This window comes from Musa acuminata, chromosome BXJ1-9, assembly GCF_036884655.1.
Source record: "Musa acuminata AAA Group cultivar baxijiao chromosome BXJ1-9, Cavendish_Baxijiao_AAA, whole genome shotgun sequence".
Classification (NCBI taxonomy): domain Eukaryota; kingdom Viridiplantae; phylum Streptophyta; class Magnoliopsida; order Zingiberales; family Musaceae; genus Musa; species Musa acuminata.
The window spans coordinates 5,284,297-5,303,179 of record NC_088335.1 but is presented as its reverse complement, the minus strand read 5'-3'; the positions used below and the strand labels follow the sequence as shown (position 1 = coordinate 5,303,179).

The 18,883-nt window shown below is 36.1% G+C and overlaps 2 protein-coding genes across 3 annotated transcripts; both read right to left on the bottom strand.

Annotated features, from left to right (window-relative positions):
* Positions 1–1,525: 1,525 nt before the first annotated feature.
* LOC135592685 (uncharacterized) lies at positions 1,526–9,112 on the bottom strand. The gene is made up of 7 exons (XM_065082303.1): positions 8,605–9,112; positions 7,228–7,327; positions 6,208–6,273; positions 3,236–3,350; positions 2,851–2,933; positions 2,542–2,603; positions 1,526–1,857 (listed from the first exon to the last, which is right to left on the bottom strand). The coding sequence occupies exons 1-7, from the start codon at positions 8,835–8,837 to the stop codon at positions 1,752–1,754; spliced, it is 765 nt and encodes a 254-aa protein (XP_064938375.1). The 5' UTR covers positions 8,838–9,112; the 3' UTR covers positions 1,526–1,751.
* Positions 9,113–9,983: 871 nt separating this feature from the next.
* Positions 9,984–17,424, bottom strand: LOC135582441 (uncharacterized). Of its 2 annotated transcripts, none has more exons than XM_065082301.1 (12): positions 17,262–17,424; positions 16,782–16,949; positions 15,593–15,706; positions 15,139–15,242; positions 13,304–14,046; positions 13,047–13,169; positions 12,834–12,922; positions 12,542–12,742; positions 12,042–12,440; positions 11,561–11,644; positions 11,144–11,375; positions 9,984–10,286 (listed from the first exon to the last, which is right to left on the bottom strand). In XM_065082301.1, the coding sequence occupies exons 2-11, from the start codon at positions 16,905–16,907 to the stop codon at positions 11,337–11,339; spliced, it is 2,022 nt and encodes a 673-aa protein (XP_064938373.1). In that variant the 5' UTR covers positions 16,908–16,949; positions 17,262–17,424; the 3' UTR covers positions 9,984–10,286; positions 11,144–11,336. The 2 variants fall into 2 exon arrangements, with proteins under 2 accessions (XP_064938373.1, XP_064938374.1); XM_065082302.1 differs by having other exon boundaries at positions 15,593–15,691.
* Between the last annotated feature and the right edge of the window lie 1,459 nt (positions 17,425–18,883).

Genomic DNA, 18,883 nt, shown 5'->3' with positions numbered 1-18,883 from the left:
TATGGTGTTAAAAACATTAGAGATATTTTATGTTTTTATGTACATCTTTAACTCAACAAATTAATATCAACCATGGCCACAAGTGAGTAATCTAAGTTTTCGATATTGACATTTAATGAAAATGAAATATATTACTATTATATAAGATTAATAATGGAAATATGCTATTTTAAAATCTTAAGACATATATGGGTTAAAATATTTGGATTGATTAGTACATTATTGCATAAGTAATAAATTTCAAGTTTGACACCTTTTAATATAATGAAAACTTTTTTAGATTAAAAAATAAAAACCTAACAACAATATACATACACATCAAAATCACTCCAAAGAGAAAAAGAAAACAGAAAATTCCCAATGCTAAAACATTGCTCTTTGAATTCAAGAAATAATCATAGAAAGGAAAGAAGAATAAAATGACCCCACCAATCATTTCTAGTTCACAAGAATCTGATCAGAGTTGGTTCAAGAAGATCCTTTAACCTGCCACAATTGCTAGAATGTCCCTCTCAAACACTAACCCAAGAGAAGTTGTTGAGCATGGTGCTATCATAATAATAACTCCATGAAGATAAGGACACTGCAATATCAACACCAATTCTTCTTTACTATGTTGATGGAAACATAAAACACTAAATATGGATTACAAGACAACCATGTAGCAGTTGTCAGGTAGGGGTGAAACTTGCAGTTGCAAGATGTGGTGCAATTATTTATGACTGATTTTGGAGCTTTGTGCATGGTGATGCTGGCTCATTCATTCAATGAGAACCACTGCCAACACCTCCAATGGTGACTCCCCACCAAACCATCTTCTTTTTTGTTAGATAAAATGAGAGAAAAAAAAAAGTACATTTTGATCAAACATTTCTGTCATATAATCTTCACACATGACAAACATCAGGACTGCACCATTTTGGCAATTAAGTTTCACATTAACCGGAAAGATTTTCCTTAGATTAATGCCATATAATTGCACTTGAGGCATGCCCAAACTATGCTGGCTGCATCCCCATCCTTCTTTTCATTCTCTAATACCAACCTAAGCAATGTTTAGTGAGCCTTAGAACCTGTATTATTATTTTGTTAGAATCTCACCACATGACAGAAGCTGTATGAAGACTCTCAAGTTTGACCATGGTCAACTAGACTTCAAAGATTTCCATTGAATACTGATAACAAGCATCTAAGTGCTATGCCACATATATGATACAAATTATATGCCCAAAGGCTCTGAAGACCCCCATCCTCGTTTAGGTGTTGTCCAAAACAAGGATGGGAAGCAACAACAACATTAGTCTGGGCTGCAAAAACAAAAGCATCTAACAATGCTTACACATGGTTTACTCAGGACAGCCCAGAACTCCTAACAGTTTGCATTTGGGCAGCAACAACAACAACTACTGTATGAGAGGGGAGGCTGGAGCACAAGAGGAACACTAAGCTCCCTCTTAAATGACACCACAACATTATTTTCAACAATGAGGATCACCACCAAACACCACTGTCCACCAAACAAAAGTATGGAATTATTGCTACTTATTAGCTTTCTGTTAGTCTAACGAATTATCATTTCTTACAAAAAAGACTAGCATCTGTGTTTTCTGATGCATTATCCTAAATACTGCACAGGTTGCAACAAACGGGAAACTACATAGAGTTACAAGTAGGTACTGTAACAGATCAAGTTGGTCATTCCTTGCCTGCGTCTAACATGGGAGCAAATATAGATCATCCACCTGTCAGATCTACATTGGCATGGTTGTCCTCGGCAGGATTGAGTTGGCAAGCTCTTCATTTAACTTCACCGGAAGTGGTGGCATCTGCTTCATTATTTCAGGCATATCATTCAAACTGATAGCACAAGACAGCTCAAGTTAGAAGTTCTGTTCATTAAATTCTGTGTGTTATGGAGTAAAACATATAAGCCTGAGAGTAATTCAAGTATCCATCATAAATCTGAGAAATATCCTCGAGTATCTTATTGAACACATATCCATTATGGCTGCAGAAACAAACTTTAAGTATCTATTCTTAACCAGCTAGAAAGAGAGAGTAATGAGCCAAATATTTCAGACAATACCAACTTGAAGTATCTGTCCCCAGCAATTCTTTTAATGAGACAATTTTGCTTTTATCATGGATGAGAGACAGTGGTCTAGTTCCTCTCACACTGAATGATATAAACATTTGACAAAAAAATGATGCTAAATTTGAGGTATCCCAAAAAGGGTTCCTACATGAAAAAAAAAAATCAATATAACCAAAAACAATCAGTACTAGTTGTATGACTACCTTGGAATTAATAAAATTTATAGATAAGTAATTCAATTAACTTGGAAAGATGATAGCATGTACAAAAAAATGATGCTGGCACCATAAAGATGACAATCAAAGTTATGCATATGCATGTATATATATAATTACCAATTTACTGCAAAGGAAATGCACAATCCTCTACAACAAAAACGATCATAAAGTCATGTATGTATAAAAGTTTAATAATGAAAGGCCAAGACTTGAAACTTGAAAACATACTCTTTCAAGATTGCAAGTATGTTGTCCCGCGTTTGGCAAAATAAATTGATGTTATCCTGCATCTGTAAGAGTAAAAAAAATAATGTAGAGATTAATTTTGCAGCCGTCATTTTACTTTGGTTCATCATACACACAACAATGTGCATGGAAACATCATGAGGGTAGACGCTTCCATATGAGTCAGCAAAATTTGATCAAAAATTCCAATTAGAAAATAAGCTGTGTTCAGTGTTAGAAAGTTCACTTCCATCATGTTGACTACTTTAAATAACTTAATACACAGAAACTGAAACATGTATATGCTGATACCCTTAAGTTAGCGAAGTTTGCCGATATTTTAGTGAAGGTCTCTGCATTATTCTCAAGAAGCTCTCCTGTTTGACCACCAATTGCTGCAAAATAAAAATGACATCCGGTAAGGTCAAAATTAGAAATATCACATTCTTCATTAAGCAACTTCTAGCATGCACATGAAATTTATTTTATGCATTGGTTGATTCTAACCCACTGCTAGTTCTTGTGGTCAATTACTTATTCTTCTAGCATAAACATTTAAAAATATGAAAAGATGACTCTGTATACTGTCACAATAACTTGAACTGATGCAGTAAGTGTAGATAGCAATAAACCCAACCCTAAATCACCACAGAAGGTGGAATATGACACCGAATGTAACAGCCGAAAGAAACAGAACCTGTATATGAAATATCATCATCATCCACAGGAAGCATTGGCGGAGTATACAGAAGAACATTAGGTCGTGTCCCAAGGTGCGCTGATGATTTAGCAGAAGTTTCTGTAACTCTCTCCTGCAGAGGAAAGATAACTTCATTTGATCAACCTTTGAAAAAATAAATCAGTTAACAGGTTTAGAAAGCAATTACACAGATAAATACCACATTCATTTATAGAAAGGGAACTATCGCATGCTATTAGCTGCAATCTTTAATAGATTATATAAAACAAAAAATGCATACTCAAGAGATATCGTACAACATACAGAATAATTCACTGTGGAATAGAACTGCTCAAAGTTAAACATCATTCCTAAACTACTATTTTCTTTACTACAAAATTGCTTCAAAAGTAATTTTTTATCATCCAAATAATCCATAATTTGACAGGTCCATATGTGACAGTAAAGATGATACAATCCAATACATCAAATGGAAGCATTTGCAGTGTATTATTAATTTTGCTTGATAAAAAGGATATTTCTTTTAGAAATGAATCACTGGGAAAATTTCTAAAAGAGGTTAGCCAGTTATGTAATTAGAAGTGATGCCTGCTACTATTGTAACATGCCCAAAACTCCTTATGTCAAATGAGAAGTTGGTAAACTGACTAACTGCTTAAAGAAAGAATCAAATACACCATTTGCTACTTACAATTTTAGGGTCAAATATATACGGATATCAAATGCAATTTTTAAGCATCTGTAGGATGCTTAAAAATTCTTCATACAGAGGCAGATTTAATCACACATATACATATTGGCCAAATACATTGTGTTTGAATCTAAAGAAGGCAAGCATCAAGTACTTAAAAGCTAAACTCCAAGCACATGCACACACATTTGCTTTCTACAATCAATCATAAATATGACAGCTAATGTAAACCTAGTTATTTATAGACATGACTATGATTTGTATCCAAAGAAAGAACTTCTGCTATACATCTAATGTTGGCCAGAACACAGTCTTCAACAGAACATGACATGATGAAAACTATATTTCTCAAGTATAAGCTAGGGAACATGCAATCCCTAGATTGTATGTGGTAAATATTTATGCACATATAAACCCCAATGGGACTAGTTTGGTTCAACCAAATCCACAATATAAAGCTTTGTATGCACTCTGAAATTTCTGAGAATTTCTATGTTAATATTGTTAAAGTTGGTTCAACCCCAATGGGACTAGTTTGGTTCAACCAAATCCACAATATAAAGCTTTGTATGCACTCTGAAATTTCTGAGAATTTCTATGTTAATATTGTTAAAGTTGGTTCAACCCCAATGGGACTAGTTTGGTTCAACCAAATCCACAATATAAAGCTTTGTATGCACTCTGAAATTTCTGAGAATTTCTATGTTAATATTGTTAAAGTTGGTTCAACCCCAATGGGACTAGTTTGGTTCAACCAAATCCACAATATAAAGCTTTGTATGCACTCTGAAATTTCTGAGAATTTCTATGTTAATATTGTTAAAGTTGGTTCAACCCCAATGGGACTAGTTTGGTTCAACCAAATCCACAATATAAAGCTTTGTATGCACTCTGAAATTTCTGAGAATTTCTATGTTAATATTGTTAAAGTTGGTATTTGTTAAAATAAAAGCAACATCATAATCATTGCATATATAGGAAAATAAGCTGTTAAATCAAAATCCACAGACTACATATTCACACAAAGTATTTCATACATACTAGAAATAGGTTGGTGCAGAACATCCAGTTATGAGACAATATCTGCAGCTGTTGACCAAATCACTGGACACCATTTTCAGTAATATTTATTATTTTGATCATTGCATTTCCTAGTCATCTAACACTTTGATGTGACCCTAACTGACTCAGCAGAAACTAATAAATAACTCCAGTCACATTCTAGTCCAGCAAATCTAACCTTCAGACAAGCCAGCAAATCTGCATACTCCTCTCAGCCTACGTTCTCTCTTTGACACATAATCATCACTAGCATGTCCTCCTACCTTACCTTGTTCTTTCATCTATGAAGTCTTTCATATACTATGATCCAACACAAATGAGGTTCACACCGCAGCACAGACGTCCATCAGTAGATTCCCAACTTTTTAGCCATGTGACTCCAGAGCACAATCCTTGATGCAGATTCCCCACCTGCTGCCCAAAGCCATGTGACTACCCACTTTCTATCTCATCTTTCACTTATGAATCATTATTATCCTCCATAAAATCATGTGGATCAGTCTCAATTAGCTTCCTGCCGGACTAGGTCAGAATTCCATGATCGTTTTAAATACCAACAATGTAAGCCTGAATAGTGCAGGCCAACCAAAACATATCTTAAATTGAGCAGATCTCATGCTGATTCTCCAGTGAACATTGTAAATATTCAAACTAAGGCATGATTAAGAAAAGAATGTGCCATCTAAAAAATAATTGAGCAAAGAAAAAGTGGAATTAGTGGATTTTGAGAATTAGATCGGACAAAAATCACTGAATCGGATGGTTAAATCAGAATTCTTCCGAAATAAAATAAAACAAAATCCAAAAAGAGAAACAAAAAAAAAAATCAAAAAGAACATCTGACAAACGAAACAAAAAGGAATCTGAATTATAGAGTAAACAAACAGGCAATGCATATAAAACATTATTATCACCACAAGATTATAACAAAAAAAAAAAAAACTGGATTCACATATTAGTGGAACATTATCCATTATCTTTAGCAGAAACTAGCAAGTCTAGGTAATTAAGTATTGGTAACTTCAAATATAAGAAACCATAAAACATTCCAAAAACATGTTTGATAACGAAACAGAAACTGAAAAAAAAGAAAAAACAAGACAGTAACTGGGAAAAAATAATTATCCAACAGATGAAATGCCTACTGAATCAATCAGACATTTAGTAGCTAAACCATAGATAGAGAATGCACACCTAGATACAAGCAATGGCTTACCTTCTTATCTTTACTTTTCCTTGTCAAGTTATGATCCTCTTTCCTTCTCTTACTGTTCTCCTTTTTCTGGAAGAGAAAATAAAACTTGTTCAAGCAGAAAAAAACTTCATTTACATAAATGAAGATAAAATCCAAAAACAAGTAGGTAATATATAAAGTAGGCAAACAGATTGAATGCCCATGGTGATCTTGTTTTACTACCATAAGAACATATCATAGAACATGTACTCAATGATGATACGATGATAGAACCAATAGTATTGCTGTAAATAAAATCGCAATGCATAATTCTTTGATTTCATTAACAGATGGTTCAAAATTAACAGAGTTTTATGGAAGAAAGTGTAAATTATTCTGTTTTCATAAGTTGTAAAATGGTAGATTTACAAATTGATAATGAGAATGGTAAACAACACTTTCTAGACACAGAATTAGATCCCCTGCCTTTAATTAAGTACATACAGTGTGAAGCAGTAAGCAGGGTAATATATATGCTTAGCACAACCACTCATGAGATAGTACTTATCTGGTATATACTATGCCAATAGCCATAATCTGCAAGAGGCATTGAAATCCCTGCAAGAAAATTCCAAACAAAACTTGTTTTCCACTCTGATTTTTAACAACTATTTTCTTGTCACTGCTTACTATTGTCACCCTCGGTAATGAACAAAGAAGTGAACTGCATTTGTGCTGACAAAAACCACTCAGTTTAAAGCTCTCAGTTTTTCAAACAAGGTAAAATGCCTATCCTAGTCACTTATGCAATATAAATCTGTCATAATAGACTCAAATTGTCCCTCCTTGCCAAAGCCTGTTCCACATGGCTCTCTCCTTGAACCACAAAAATTACCCCAATAAACGAAATGTAAAGGAAAGGTTTGGTTGTTTGCACAGTGCTTCCTACATGACCAGCATAAAATTCTTAATATAAAGAACCATGTTGACAGGGCATGTTCACTGATGAAAATATATTAAAATAAAGAAGCATTCTGCCAAGCAACAAATTGTCAAACTTACCGTCAGCCATCTGCACCGCAAGGCCACATCACGGACTGTCTTGTCCCGTAACTGAGTGGCAATTTTTGCATAACGCACTATGATTGATTCAGATGCATATCTACAATCCAAGCAATCACCAAACTCGAATTAATAAAAGAAAAGTTTGTATAAAAACTCACGCATACATTAGTTTCTAACAAAGAGAAAGAGATCATATAACAAAATAATTCACTATACTATGATGAGAAAGGAGAAAAGAAACACGCTCGAAGACATATCTTAGACCAGATGCAACAATGATCAAGCGGTTTCTATTTATTAATCAACTTGGAGTTGCTTCTTGCTCTTAACACCATTGTCATTATCATTTTTTCTTGCATAAAAGTTTTAAGAAAGTTTGTTTTGAACCAATATACACTATATGATAAGTTCAGAATGTGTCACCTATGATGAAAGGTAGGTCAAATTATGGTATATTATACTAACACAAGACTTAAACAATCAGGACCACAAGTAGATCCAGCATTGACATGTGATGCATAGATGAACTTATATCTTTGTTAATTTTTGCTCTTAGAACATATGTTCCTCGGCTAATCCATCTTTTTACTTACTGGTTTATCAGAAGAATTATAAGCTTCTACTGATTATATACTTGGTTCATGGTACAGATATTTTTATAGCAGGGTTATATCTAAGAATTGTCACACGATAACTTGTGACAAAATCTTATCTCAAAAGATCAACAGCGAGTTCATCGAGGTATAACAATTATTATTTAGGCCTTAAACTTTTCATCCACTCCATCCTATTTCTTAAAACATTTCAAAGTCCACGTCCTTGCTGCCTCACACCATGCACATGCAGCACCGTAAACAGAGCTGCTTTCTCTTCAGCATCGCATCAATTCCAGTGGTCAAACACGTTAAGAATTGTTCACATAACTCAGTCACCTTATCATAACTCCTCCATTTTTAAGGAAGCTCATGGTTTACTATGTCATGAGAAAAAGAAAACCTGTTGCAGATGTCTTTAAGTGGACAGACGTGTTCAGTAAATCCACGTGCTCCCATCACTTGGCATCTAAAACGATAATTTTTTTCCCATATATACCACAAAATAAGATGACGCAAATCTCTAACTTTATTCGAGCAAAAAGACCACATGAAGTTCATAAATGTAACATCTAAAGGACATTAATCTAAAAAAAAAATTCTTATCATGAATAGAACAATTGAATCCGGAAATGCTCCAAACGGCTAATATAGCATTAAGAGCCAAACAAATTGAACATGAGCAGAACTTGTCACAAGGAAAGTAAAGAAGAAGTCCTTTCAAGAGCCAAGAGGAATAAAGTTCCTCCACAACGGAGGAATTAGAGTTCAAGCTACGTACTTGCTAAGCCCTTCTTCCAAGATGGCCTGCTCCTCCGAGGACCACTCAATCGACAGCCCCGGGTCATGCTTCAGCGCCTGCGCGGGCCCTGCTACTGCCGCCCCCGCCGCCATGGTGCCATTGCTAGGGTTTCCGGGAACCGACGCGCCACCACCTCCGCCACCGCCGCCTCCAGATAAGGGACCGCCGTTGGCTCCATCCGGGTTCCCCGACGGGTTTGCGCTGGCTCCCATCAGCCAAAAGACCTCTCGAAAATCCCCTCCGTTTCTCAAAAACTCCCGCTGGTTCCGGCCAATTCGAACATTGTTCCCGCCCTATGGATCGAAGGGGGACGAAGTCAGGGACCTGGCCACGAATCCGTTGAGAGGACGGAGGCGTCGTCGACGAAACAACTGTTGTTGGATGGAAAGGAAGAGGAAGATGGATAAAAATCGCGCTTTTGGGACGGACCTTTGGCTCCGCTGGGTTTGCTCGGTCCGGTCTTCAGAATTGGAAGGAGCAAATTCTAAGGTTGGATTTAAACTCTTCTTGTCTGTAATTATAATTTTGTTTCTTTCGGTAGCCGCCGATGAGACGGAGATATTATTAATTTCTTCCCACTCGTTTAACCGAGGATAGAAAATAGAAATAGCTAGGCGTTGGTCCAACCGGGACCCGCCTCTTGGTCCAATCACATGGTAGGTAGACAGGGAGGTATACCGAAGGGTTTGCTTGTTTCTCGATCAGGTTGGTAGACGAATGTCGTGTCTTAATATTAGGATGAGATGATGTGCTTACAGAAAACTTCGCTTACCGGCTTGGCAGCTACCCGCCCAACGACCCGCCTTATGAATAGAGATCCAGCGTTTCCCGTTGGCACCAAGTTACCGGGAATGACCTAATCCGTCTCGGTTTTTTTTTATGGCGCGAGCTCGTGACAACTCCCATGGAATGGGGATTGGATAAGCATTAATTATGCTTGTAGTGTCCAAATCCATATCCTCGAGTGTGGGAGACACAACATCTTACTTCCTTTTTATTTTAGTTGACTTCTTCCACGCCTGCGTGCGTGCATATGTTATTTCTTTGCATAAACACAACTGGGAAGGATTCCATGTGTCACTCCAACCACGAGGCAGGCTCGCAATAGAACACACCGACACAAAGGAATAAAAGAAAAAAAAAAGAAACCACAGGAGCAATTGAAAGAACGAGATTGCAGGCAGAATAAAAAGAGTTTAAAGGGCAAAAGAATCGACAAGAGAACACTTGTATTTCTTTGCCAACTAGAACGATCCAAATTTCTGGATGAAGAATATCCTGCATTAAACATCCTGATGTGAACTGGAAATGGCCTGTTTGCTTGAACAATATATAGTAGGCCCTATAAGTGATAGGAATTTAGATGGTGGAAGATGCATGAAGAAATTGATTAGTAATAGAACACGAACTACAACTGACACCTAAAAAGCTAAAATTTCTTTTAGTGAGGTCATTGTAATATGTAAAACTTCTTTCGCCAGCACTGAATTAGTGACAGATAATTACATTAAAAAAAAGGTGATTGTTATCCACCGTTCATCAGTAATCCTGCGGTGTAGTCAAGACTGATATCAGCAAAGGATTAATGCTCTGACTGCTTGAAGTCAACATCTAATGCTTTCAAGTATTTGGGTCAAATCAGAAGAATCTGTACAGATATGCTGTAAATAGAAAAAGTTTGTGAGTGCATAATTCAAATGACGAACACCAAAATAAACTAAAAAAACATACTGCAAGAAGGTCAAACTCAACCAACAGTTCAGGAGGAGACATTGGAGCTAATTTGACAAGCAGTACACCACAAGGCTTGGAGGAAGAATTCTATGTCTCTTGATATTCAAATTGCAAACCTCGAGAAACTCCGAGAGAACAAAGGCTGGTAGGTGCTACAATATAAGTGGAAAAGATGATTTATTGTTTATGGACTCATTAGCAGGTCAAACAAGAGACAGGATTTCTCCCAAAGGCCTGTTTGGATGCAAGGTAAGAGGTGAGAAAAACTTCCAACTGAAGAACCTTTTCATGAAAATTAATTTGCCTGGCTAGTGAGAAAGGAAGTTAAATTTTCTTTTCTCTTTTCCCTTTCTTGTGTTAGCAATGTTAGAAAAACTTAAACACTATTTTTTAAAAGATATGTTGAAAAGTTATAAAAGTGAAGATTTTTTATCAATTCTGGGAAAAAAAATGTAAATTTTCCAAGAAAACTGAACCAAGATTTCTATATATTTTATTTTCCAATTAAACAGACATGAATAAGAAAAGTTATCCATAAATGGCAAATTTCTGTGAGATTCATGAAAACCAACTTCTAGATATTTCAAACATGAAATTTGTCAGACTAAATTCTCCTTTGCTCACGAGTCTAATGGATATTTTACAGATTTCTAAAATGTCATAAAAATTGGAGAGTTAAAAAGTCAATGATGCTAGGTAATACCTACATGTATCCTCAAAACAAAAGTTTACGAAGGTAGAAATATTCAAGACATTTAACTTAGAAGATAAAAACGTAACTTACCTTGTGCAACACGGCATAACGCATTCCAACTGAATCTTTGAAATGTTGGACAATGCCTCCAGCTCAAGTTCCACAATGTAGGAACTGCAAAATGTCATACTGAAACCAAAAAATCCTTTAAAAGCAGGTTGGGCTCCATTTCCAGGATGTGTGAATAGCACAGTGGCAGTGCATCCATTTGTGGATTTGCTTTTCATTGCTCCAAACGTCCTGAACTTGTTTTCTTTATCAACTGTATACAACACAAGGCAAAGGTTTCAAGATATACTTTTTATGGAATGTCGAAGAAGAATTTTCCAAAGAAGCGATAATTGCTGAAAGAATCAAATACTTAGAGGGTCTAATGAAGCGAAGGCAATAACAATTTAGCAGCAAAAATGGAAACGATTTTCATAATCAATAAGCTAAAAATTTTACCTTGTAAAAATACTTCTTCCTTACTTTGATTGCCATACGTATGCATCTTTTCACATTGATTTTCAGCTTGTTGTCATTAAACATCTGTAATAGACAAGAGAAGCGGATTAGGATATACCATTTGCAAGAGAAACAGGCATTCAAGTCTCTCAGATTTCACATGTGCGCATCAGATTAACATCAAATATAGCACATTTCAAGCTAGTTAAGCCAAGTAGTTTAATGGCACACAATACTATACTGAAAATGAATGAACTTAATAGACTTGAAAACAATACCTGTAAAAATACTAGTCTTGGATAATTTTTTTTTAATATAAAGCTCATCGAGGTAAAAAGTCCAAGCCAATGTGTACAATTAGATAACAAAATAGCAATTAAACAAATAAAAACATGCACATATTTTCTTCATAAGAAATTAAATAGCATGTTCAAGGTCCACCGATCTCCAAAATATAGACAATTAAATGAAAAGGACATGCCTTTATCACATCATCAATCGAGTGTGTTTCTCTCATAATCTTTTGGCGGTTGATGATAAGAATAGCAGCTACGCAGAAGACTGGCAATCCATCACTGTTGTTTCTTGTTGATACAGACATGCTGCAAGGCTGCAGCTGATCATTCTCTGCCCAGCAATTCGCACTAGACAGACCACAAAATGAACGGACTGAAATCGGTCTTGCCCCATTGCTATACTGTGCAAAAGATTCACCACTACTGCATCGGGATCGTGCCTTCAGTTTTTTTTTACTGCATTCTGTCTCATCTGATCTCATCTGTCCCCTCGAACTTTCTCTGAGTTGAACAAATAATGGTTTAAGACAAATTTTCTCTAATTGCTGACATAGAGATTCATCAAAATCAGCAGCCCACATCATCTGGGAAAAAAAATCAACAATTATAGTATGGAACAGATAAAAAGTTATGTGACATGATTAAATCAACTACATGGAAGGATCTACATCTTTAAGGTACAAACCTCCCACATACGAAGTGCCTCATCAAAAGAAAGTTCCCGACGAAAAAGAACCAGCAACATTCGAAAAGCAAAATGAAGACTTTCAGCACCTATGAGTCTAAGATGTCCAAAAATTTCTGCATCTATTAGTTCCAAGATCTTCCATAATGTCTGTAATTGTTTCATGACTCCAGTTGGCCCTTCCATCTGAAAATTTTCACGCTGAAACAATATGTGACAGATGTTATAATTGCTGATATATTGAAAAGACAAATAAATTAAGAGACGGTGGATCAGATAAGTGCAAGATTACCATTCTTCGGAGAAGCATCTCAAAGCACCAAAAAGCATCAGCATTGTCCTCATAAAGTACAACAAAGGGAGAAAGCAAATCACTCATTCCTGATGTCAATCATCCAAAATTTATGTAAGTTAAAGTGAATCACAAATTTAAATGGTTGAATTTGCAATAACTCGAATATATGATACAAGCAAAAAACTCAAGATGTGAAGACTCAGAAACAACCTTGGCAGTACCCAGTGGCTGGATCAACCCATGCATAGACAGCAAGAATATCTGACATTCTGGCCATATTTTTTGAGTCCCCATAAAACTCAAGATGACTATCTGTCCTCACAACATCGACAACTACAAAACCAATGATTCTCAGCTGACAGAAATAGAACAAAATAAATCATGTAGGACAAAATAATAATGCAAGATTTCTTGAAAATTCATCGTAGAAATGTTCTTGTAAATTTGTTGCAGAAATATTAAGTTACCAATTCGATGGAGTGTCCATAGCCACTCAGAAACTCTATCTTCCTTGGTGACCAATCCATTTGCCGTTGTCTTGTCTACCATAGCTGCCTCTGGAATGTCTGATATCCGCAACCCATTGACAACATCCTTTTCTAACATCTTTTCTTTTGTCCCTTCAACACACTTTTGAGAATCTGAATTGAAGTAAGAAACATTGTTGCTTGCAGACGGAAAATCTGATTCTGTAGTCGGATCCACATTGTTGTTAATTTGGAAGCTATACATGCGTTGAACCTTCGACGCTGTACCTTCAGAAACAGAAGTACCATTACCATGCTTCTTACTTTCTCTCTTATCATCACCATTTTTCTGAAATAAATTAGTTACAGGAAGCGGAGGAAAATCAAAAAGACTCTCGCTGTCATACTGTGGTTCATTAATTTCACTCTCTGAGTTTCTTGAACCATAATTAAAAGCAGCGCTATCAGTGCTCATCCTGGCGCTGGCTAAATCAGTTGAATTATCAGAGCTCTTCTTTTGATACAAATATGTTGTATCAATATCCATATCAGTATATGGATCCAGCTTATCAGCAGCATCATGAGAAGCATACTCACTTGTAGTCACTGCTTTCCCATTAACATTATCTTTAGATAGAGTCCTTACATCCATGACTCTGGACCCAACAACATAGGCAAGGTTACCAGTACCAATGCTTGAGTGCATCATTTGGCATTGCTTGATTAAATCTGCATAGCGTTCCCTGCATTACATATAATATATAAAGCCAAGCTGATTATCAACCCTGGAAAGAGCTTAGCATGCTAGACGATTAAATAAAGCATTCTAATGATATTTATCCAAAAAATTAAGGGGCATGATAAATTATTTATGGAATGCTAAGCTTAAAGCAAACCATAGTTTCTTGTTTACTAATTCATATAGAACACATGTAGTCTACACTGGTTAGGGTGATGGCTGTTAAGAGTATCTTTAGCATCAGAAAGACAAAAGAGATTAATTTACCAACATGTATTGTGATCCAACATCATGTCTGCTTAATAATGAAAACTAAGATTCGTCAAGAATAAAAAGAGGAGCCTGATGTTAAGAAAGTTCTCGAAACAGCATTCATGGACTTTTGCGTCGACTGCCAGAAGCAATGCAGTATGCGCATCCACACATGCACAAGTCAGGTACTTTATCAAAATCTGCAAATATATTATCCTATTATCAAAACAAAGGAAAAAAAAAGTTGGTCTTTTTATGATTATAAGGTTTCTTATGAACTTGATTTCCACAATTTCACATTTTCAAAAGTCAAAATAATGCAATGTGAATATAGTATTATTCCTTTATAATTAATCTTCTTCTACATGTCCACATATCTCAGTTTTGTCTCCCTACTAAATTGTGTACTTGGATGCATTGGATGGTTTGTGGATTGAGTAGCTATAATAACTGAACATAATAGTTTCAATACTACCCAAGAAGTAATAAATACTTGGGCATAAATTTGCAAACTTCCTATTTTGCAACCAAATTGTTGTCCTACTTTTGCATCAGTTACATCAGGTAACCCTTTGAATGTCACTGGTGTAAAATGAAATGCTATTTGTGTTATTCAATCATCTTTTTCTCAACTCACAAACTACAAAGGTAAAATAGTAGTACTTGATACAGATGAGGAAACTGTATCCAGAACAAGATTACAGTAGCAATGTTTACCCTTACAGAACATGCAAGACCAATTATGCACTCGGTTTAAAATTTCACAGTTATACTTTTATAATTTAATTCACAACAAAATGATCAAACAGACACATGTTAGTAAAGGTGAAGATGGAAATGATACCTTCGGGCCATCCTTAATTGCCTCCGACATTCAGCAGTACTGCTCAAAGCATAACAACCAAGTAGAAATTCCCAGACTTCTGCCCTTATTGATGCATCTACACCCTGTTTTTCACAAGGGAAAAATAAAAGAAATTGGTCTTTGTGATTTATCAGCACAGGATGATAAAAATATAAAAGCACATATCACTATGCTTTATCAGCAATGAGTCACTTCATATCATGCATGAAATGTGCATAGGCTAGCAAACAAACAATCATAAAAAAATATCTCATATCCTCTCAAGGGTATTTTTGCTTGCAAATTTGATTCTAACGGATTGTAATGTGCTATAATATCTTACAGTTAAATAACAGTAAACATGATGCCAACAAATGTGAAGAATTAGGACCCAAACATTCAAAACTAAGGACACAGACACTTTGAAAGATATGATAAGCGCCAAAGAACTTACCCCTACGACAATCAATTTAAGTGCTTTTTGAAAACCTATAATCTTCCCATCGCTGGCAAAATTTGATTGCCACTTTTCTGGCTTGAGCATTTTATTTCTCTGCTTCATAAGAAACTAGATGAGAAATAAGAAAAGAAAGTGAATACAGATTATATAAGTGACATATACATGCTTGTATTTTATGAATTACAAACAGATGCATGCAATGAATAATAAGCAGATCATTAGTTAAACATGACCTTCCAAAAATGTCAAAGTGAATGACAGGGCTGCAACTATAAATCTTATATAATTGTAAGAAAAAAATAATCATTTAATGTTTTTAAGCAATATGATAAGACAAGATATCATAACAAGAGCAAGTAGAAATCTCCACATAATAGAATTGACATAGCATTTTGCATTAGATAAAAGCATTCCCTAATAAGTACTGCAGCGAAAATATTGTTGGTGGCTGAAAGCCTGAAACCATGTAACATAAAGTGTAAGATGAATAGTCTCAAAAAGAACAATGTTCGCGAACCATAAAAGAAAAATATGTTTGCACTAAAATACTTAAGAAAATAGAAAAAATTCAGAAAGTCCAGAAAGAGCCTTAAAATAATTAACTCAGCCCATCTACAAAGAAGATTCAGCAGAAGTTGAACATAAAAAACTGACTAATAATGACCCAAACTTAAAATCTTGTTTAAAAGATAGAGGTATACTCCCATTACAAGCATTTTATCAGGAAATTCTTTTAAGATACTAACATAAATAAAAGTGTAAGCAAGAAAAAAAAAACATAACTAATAATTGTAACTATAATGATACAGTATCAAGCATCATTACTCAAAATGATAATAGTGCTAATCTACTTTTTGAGCCAAATTATGTTCCCCTCTAATAATGTCTACTTAAACCTATCAAAAGCCAGCTTAGGGGAAAAAATGAGGCCTCGAGGGTCTTGCAGCCACCTAAACCCCATCCAAGCCCTTGGGTGATCGCCTGGCTTGAAAACCAGAAAAACACCAAGTGTATAAGCCATGGAGATAGCGAGAATATGCAGCTGCCAATGACAACCTTGCAATGCATAAGATTACCACTGAACCACCAAAGGCTTATCGGAAACACCATCCGCATTTCAACAGCAAGCGAAACAATTAGAGAGCCAGAATTAAGGTACCAAGAAAGCTCCAGTTAGACCAACCTTGGCAGACGAGTGATACCGGCATGGTTCTCCAATCTCTCTTACTATAGAGCTAACTCGGTGAAGGTTCACCATACCAGCCCTGCCACACATCCATCCTGTATCCTCTCCGTCATCAGACATCATCTATTCTTAACCTTCTTCACCCCGTCCTCTCCTCCTCATTCCCTGCATCCATAAGCAAAACTCATTACATTCCATATCCAAACAACCAGAAATAAATCTTCAGTCAGAATCATCATTCAACAGGCCGATCCAAGCCCCCAGATCGAAACAAAAAAAAAACCTATACGAGCAACAAAGATCCATGATTCCAACCCTGTAGTAATTGAGTTATGAGCAAAATCAAATCGAATAAGAAAGCGACAAGAAATCCAACCGACAGCACCACGCGCCAGATCGAAACGCAGATCGATCGGACGAGCGCGACGAGAGCAAAAGATTGATGGGGTGTAGAAGACTATCGGGTGGCGGACGCACCTGGCAAGGGCGGAGATCGGGAGACTCGGGTACGCCGACGAGCGATCGGAGGGCTCCGACACCATGGAGAGATGCGGTTTCCCTTCCCCCTTGCCTTCTGCGTTGTCGTCTTCTAATTGTGAGAGAGAGAGAGAGAGAGAGAGAGATGGGGGGTTGGATTTGGGAGACTCCACGGGAGTAAGAAACTGTTTGAGGTGGTTGGTTTTGGAAAGACGTTCTTCGTTGGGCCCATTTGGCCCAATTTAGTGTTCGTGGGTGGCAATCGGTTGGGTTGGAACCGAGTACAGTTCAGATTGAGCTCGGCCTACCTACCATTCTCAGACCCAATGTGGCCCGCAAGTAGGCCTAGATTTCCCGGCTCGACGTGCCGGTCAAAATTAAACTAAATTAGTCGGTCAAAATTGATGGTTCGGTCGTTTAGAACAGATTATATATATATATATATATATATATATATATATATATATATATATATATATATATATATATATGCTCCTGAAAATTAATCTTTATAATGAATTAGAAGATATTACAAAGTGATTTCTTAGTATTATAGTAAAATTGTTCATTTGCAATTTAGGTCAGTAGGATTCGAGATAATGAGGAAGCAAACATATATGCATGCAGATGAGAAGAAGAGGAGGAAAAGCAAAGCCAGCAAACACTTGTTTTTGGCATGAACTTGTTCTTCATGGACTGCAGTCTTTACTGGTTAAAGAACAGGGTTTGGCTTTCAGAAGATATATCATCTAGTAAGAACTTATTGCATGAAAATTGATGTTTTCGCGCACGCGATTCTTGTTAATGCAGGAACCAAGGAAACTTTATCGTAGTTTCAAACTCACAAAGTCACTCGGAAAAATTTACAACAAGATATTATAAATTATTTTCATTGGAGAGATGTCAAATGATTTTTTTTTTTTTTGGAAATGCAAAGTCTACAACCATTCCATGATTCAAAAAGCTACAATGGTGACCACATGTATCAACACATAGAAAGAATCAGAACTAGATTTGAGGCATACCAAAATTTGTCACCTTCCTCCTTGTCATGATTCCTAACTGCCAAACATTACAGTGTGTGCCAAAGGCCACACTCTTCAGAACATAGTAAGCAAAATGTATGTGCAACATGATATAGCAGTGGTGATGGTGATGGTGATTGATGTCTTATCATCTTAGCTGATGCTGCATCATCACATTGTTTGATCTCTGTTTGTTTCCCCCCCAATTCTATGGTGAAGTTGTAACTTCTGATGACTTGGCCCCCTGAGTGAGACATGCAGACCTACACAAGAGAATCATCCATGCTAAGCACAGCTCATGCATATCTACAACTCACCAGCAAACCCTTTGTTACTGGGTAAGAGTTCAAGTAACTTGGAGATTCATGAGCAAAGTTATCTGGAAGGACAAACATTATCCATGTAGGGAATCAGAGTTGTTCTTCTTTAAAGATGAAAGTGTAAAGGCAAAAGCCATATCCTCCAACATTTTATAAAGCTTATTCCTCCAAAAGTAAGGAGATAATAATCCAGATGTAAGACATTTTGAGCAGGCATCCTTAAGGATATATATTAACCAGGCTTAAGATACATCTTGCAGGAACTTTTTGAAGTACC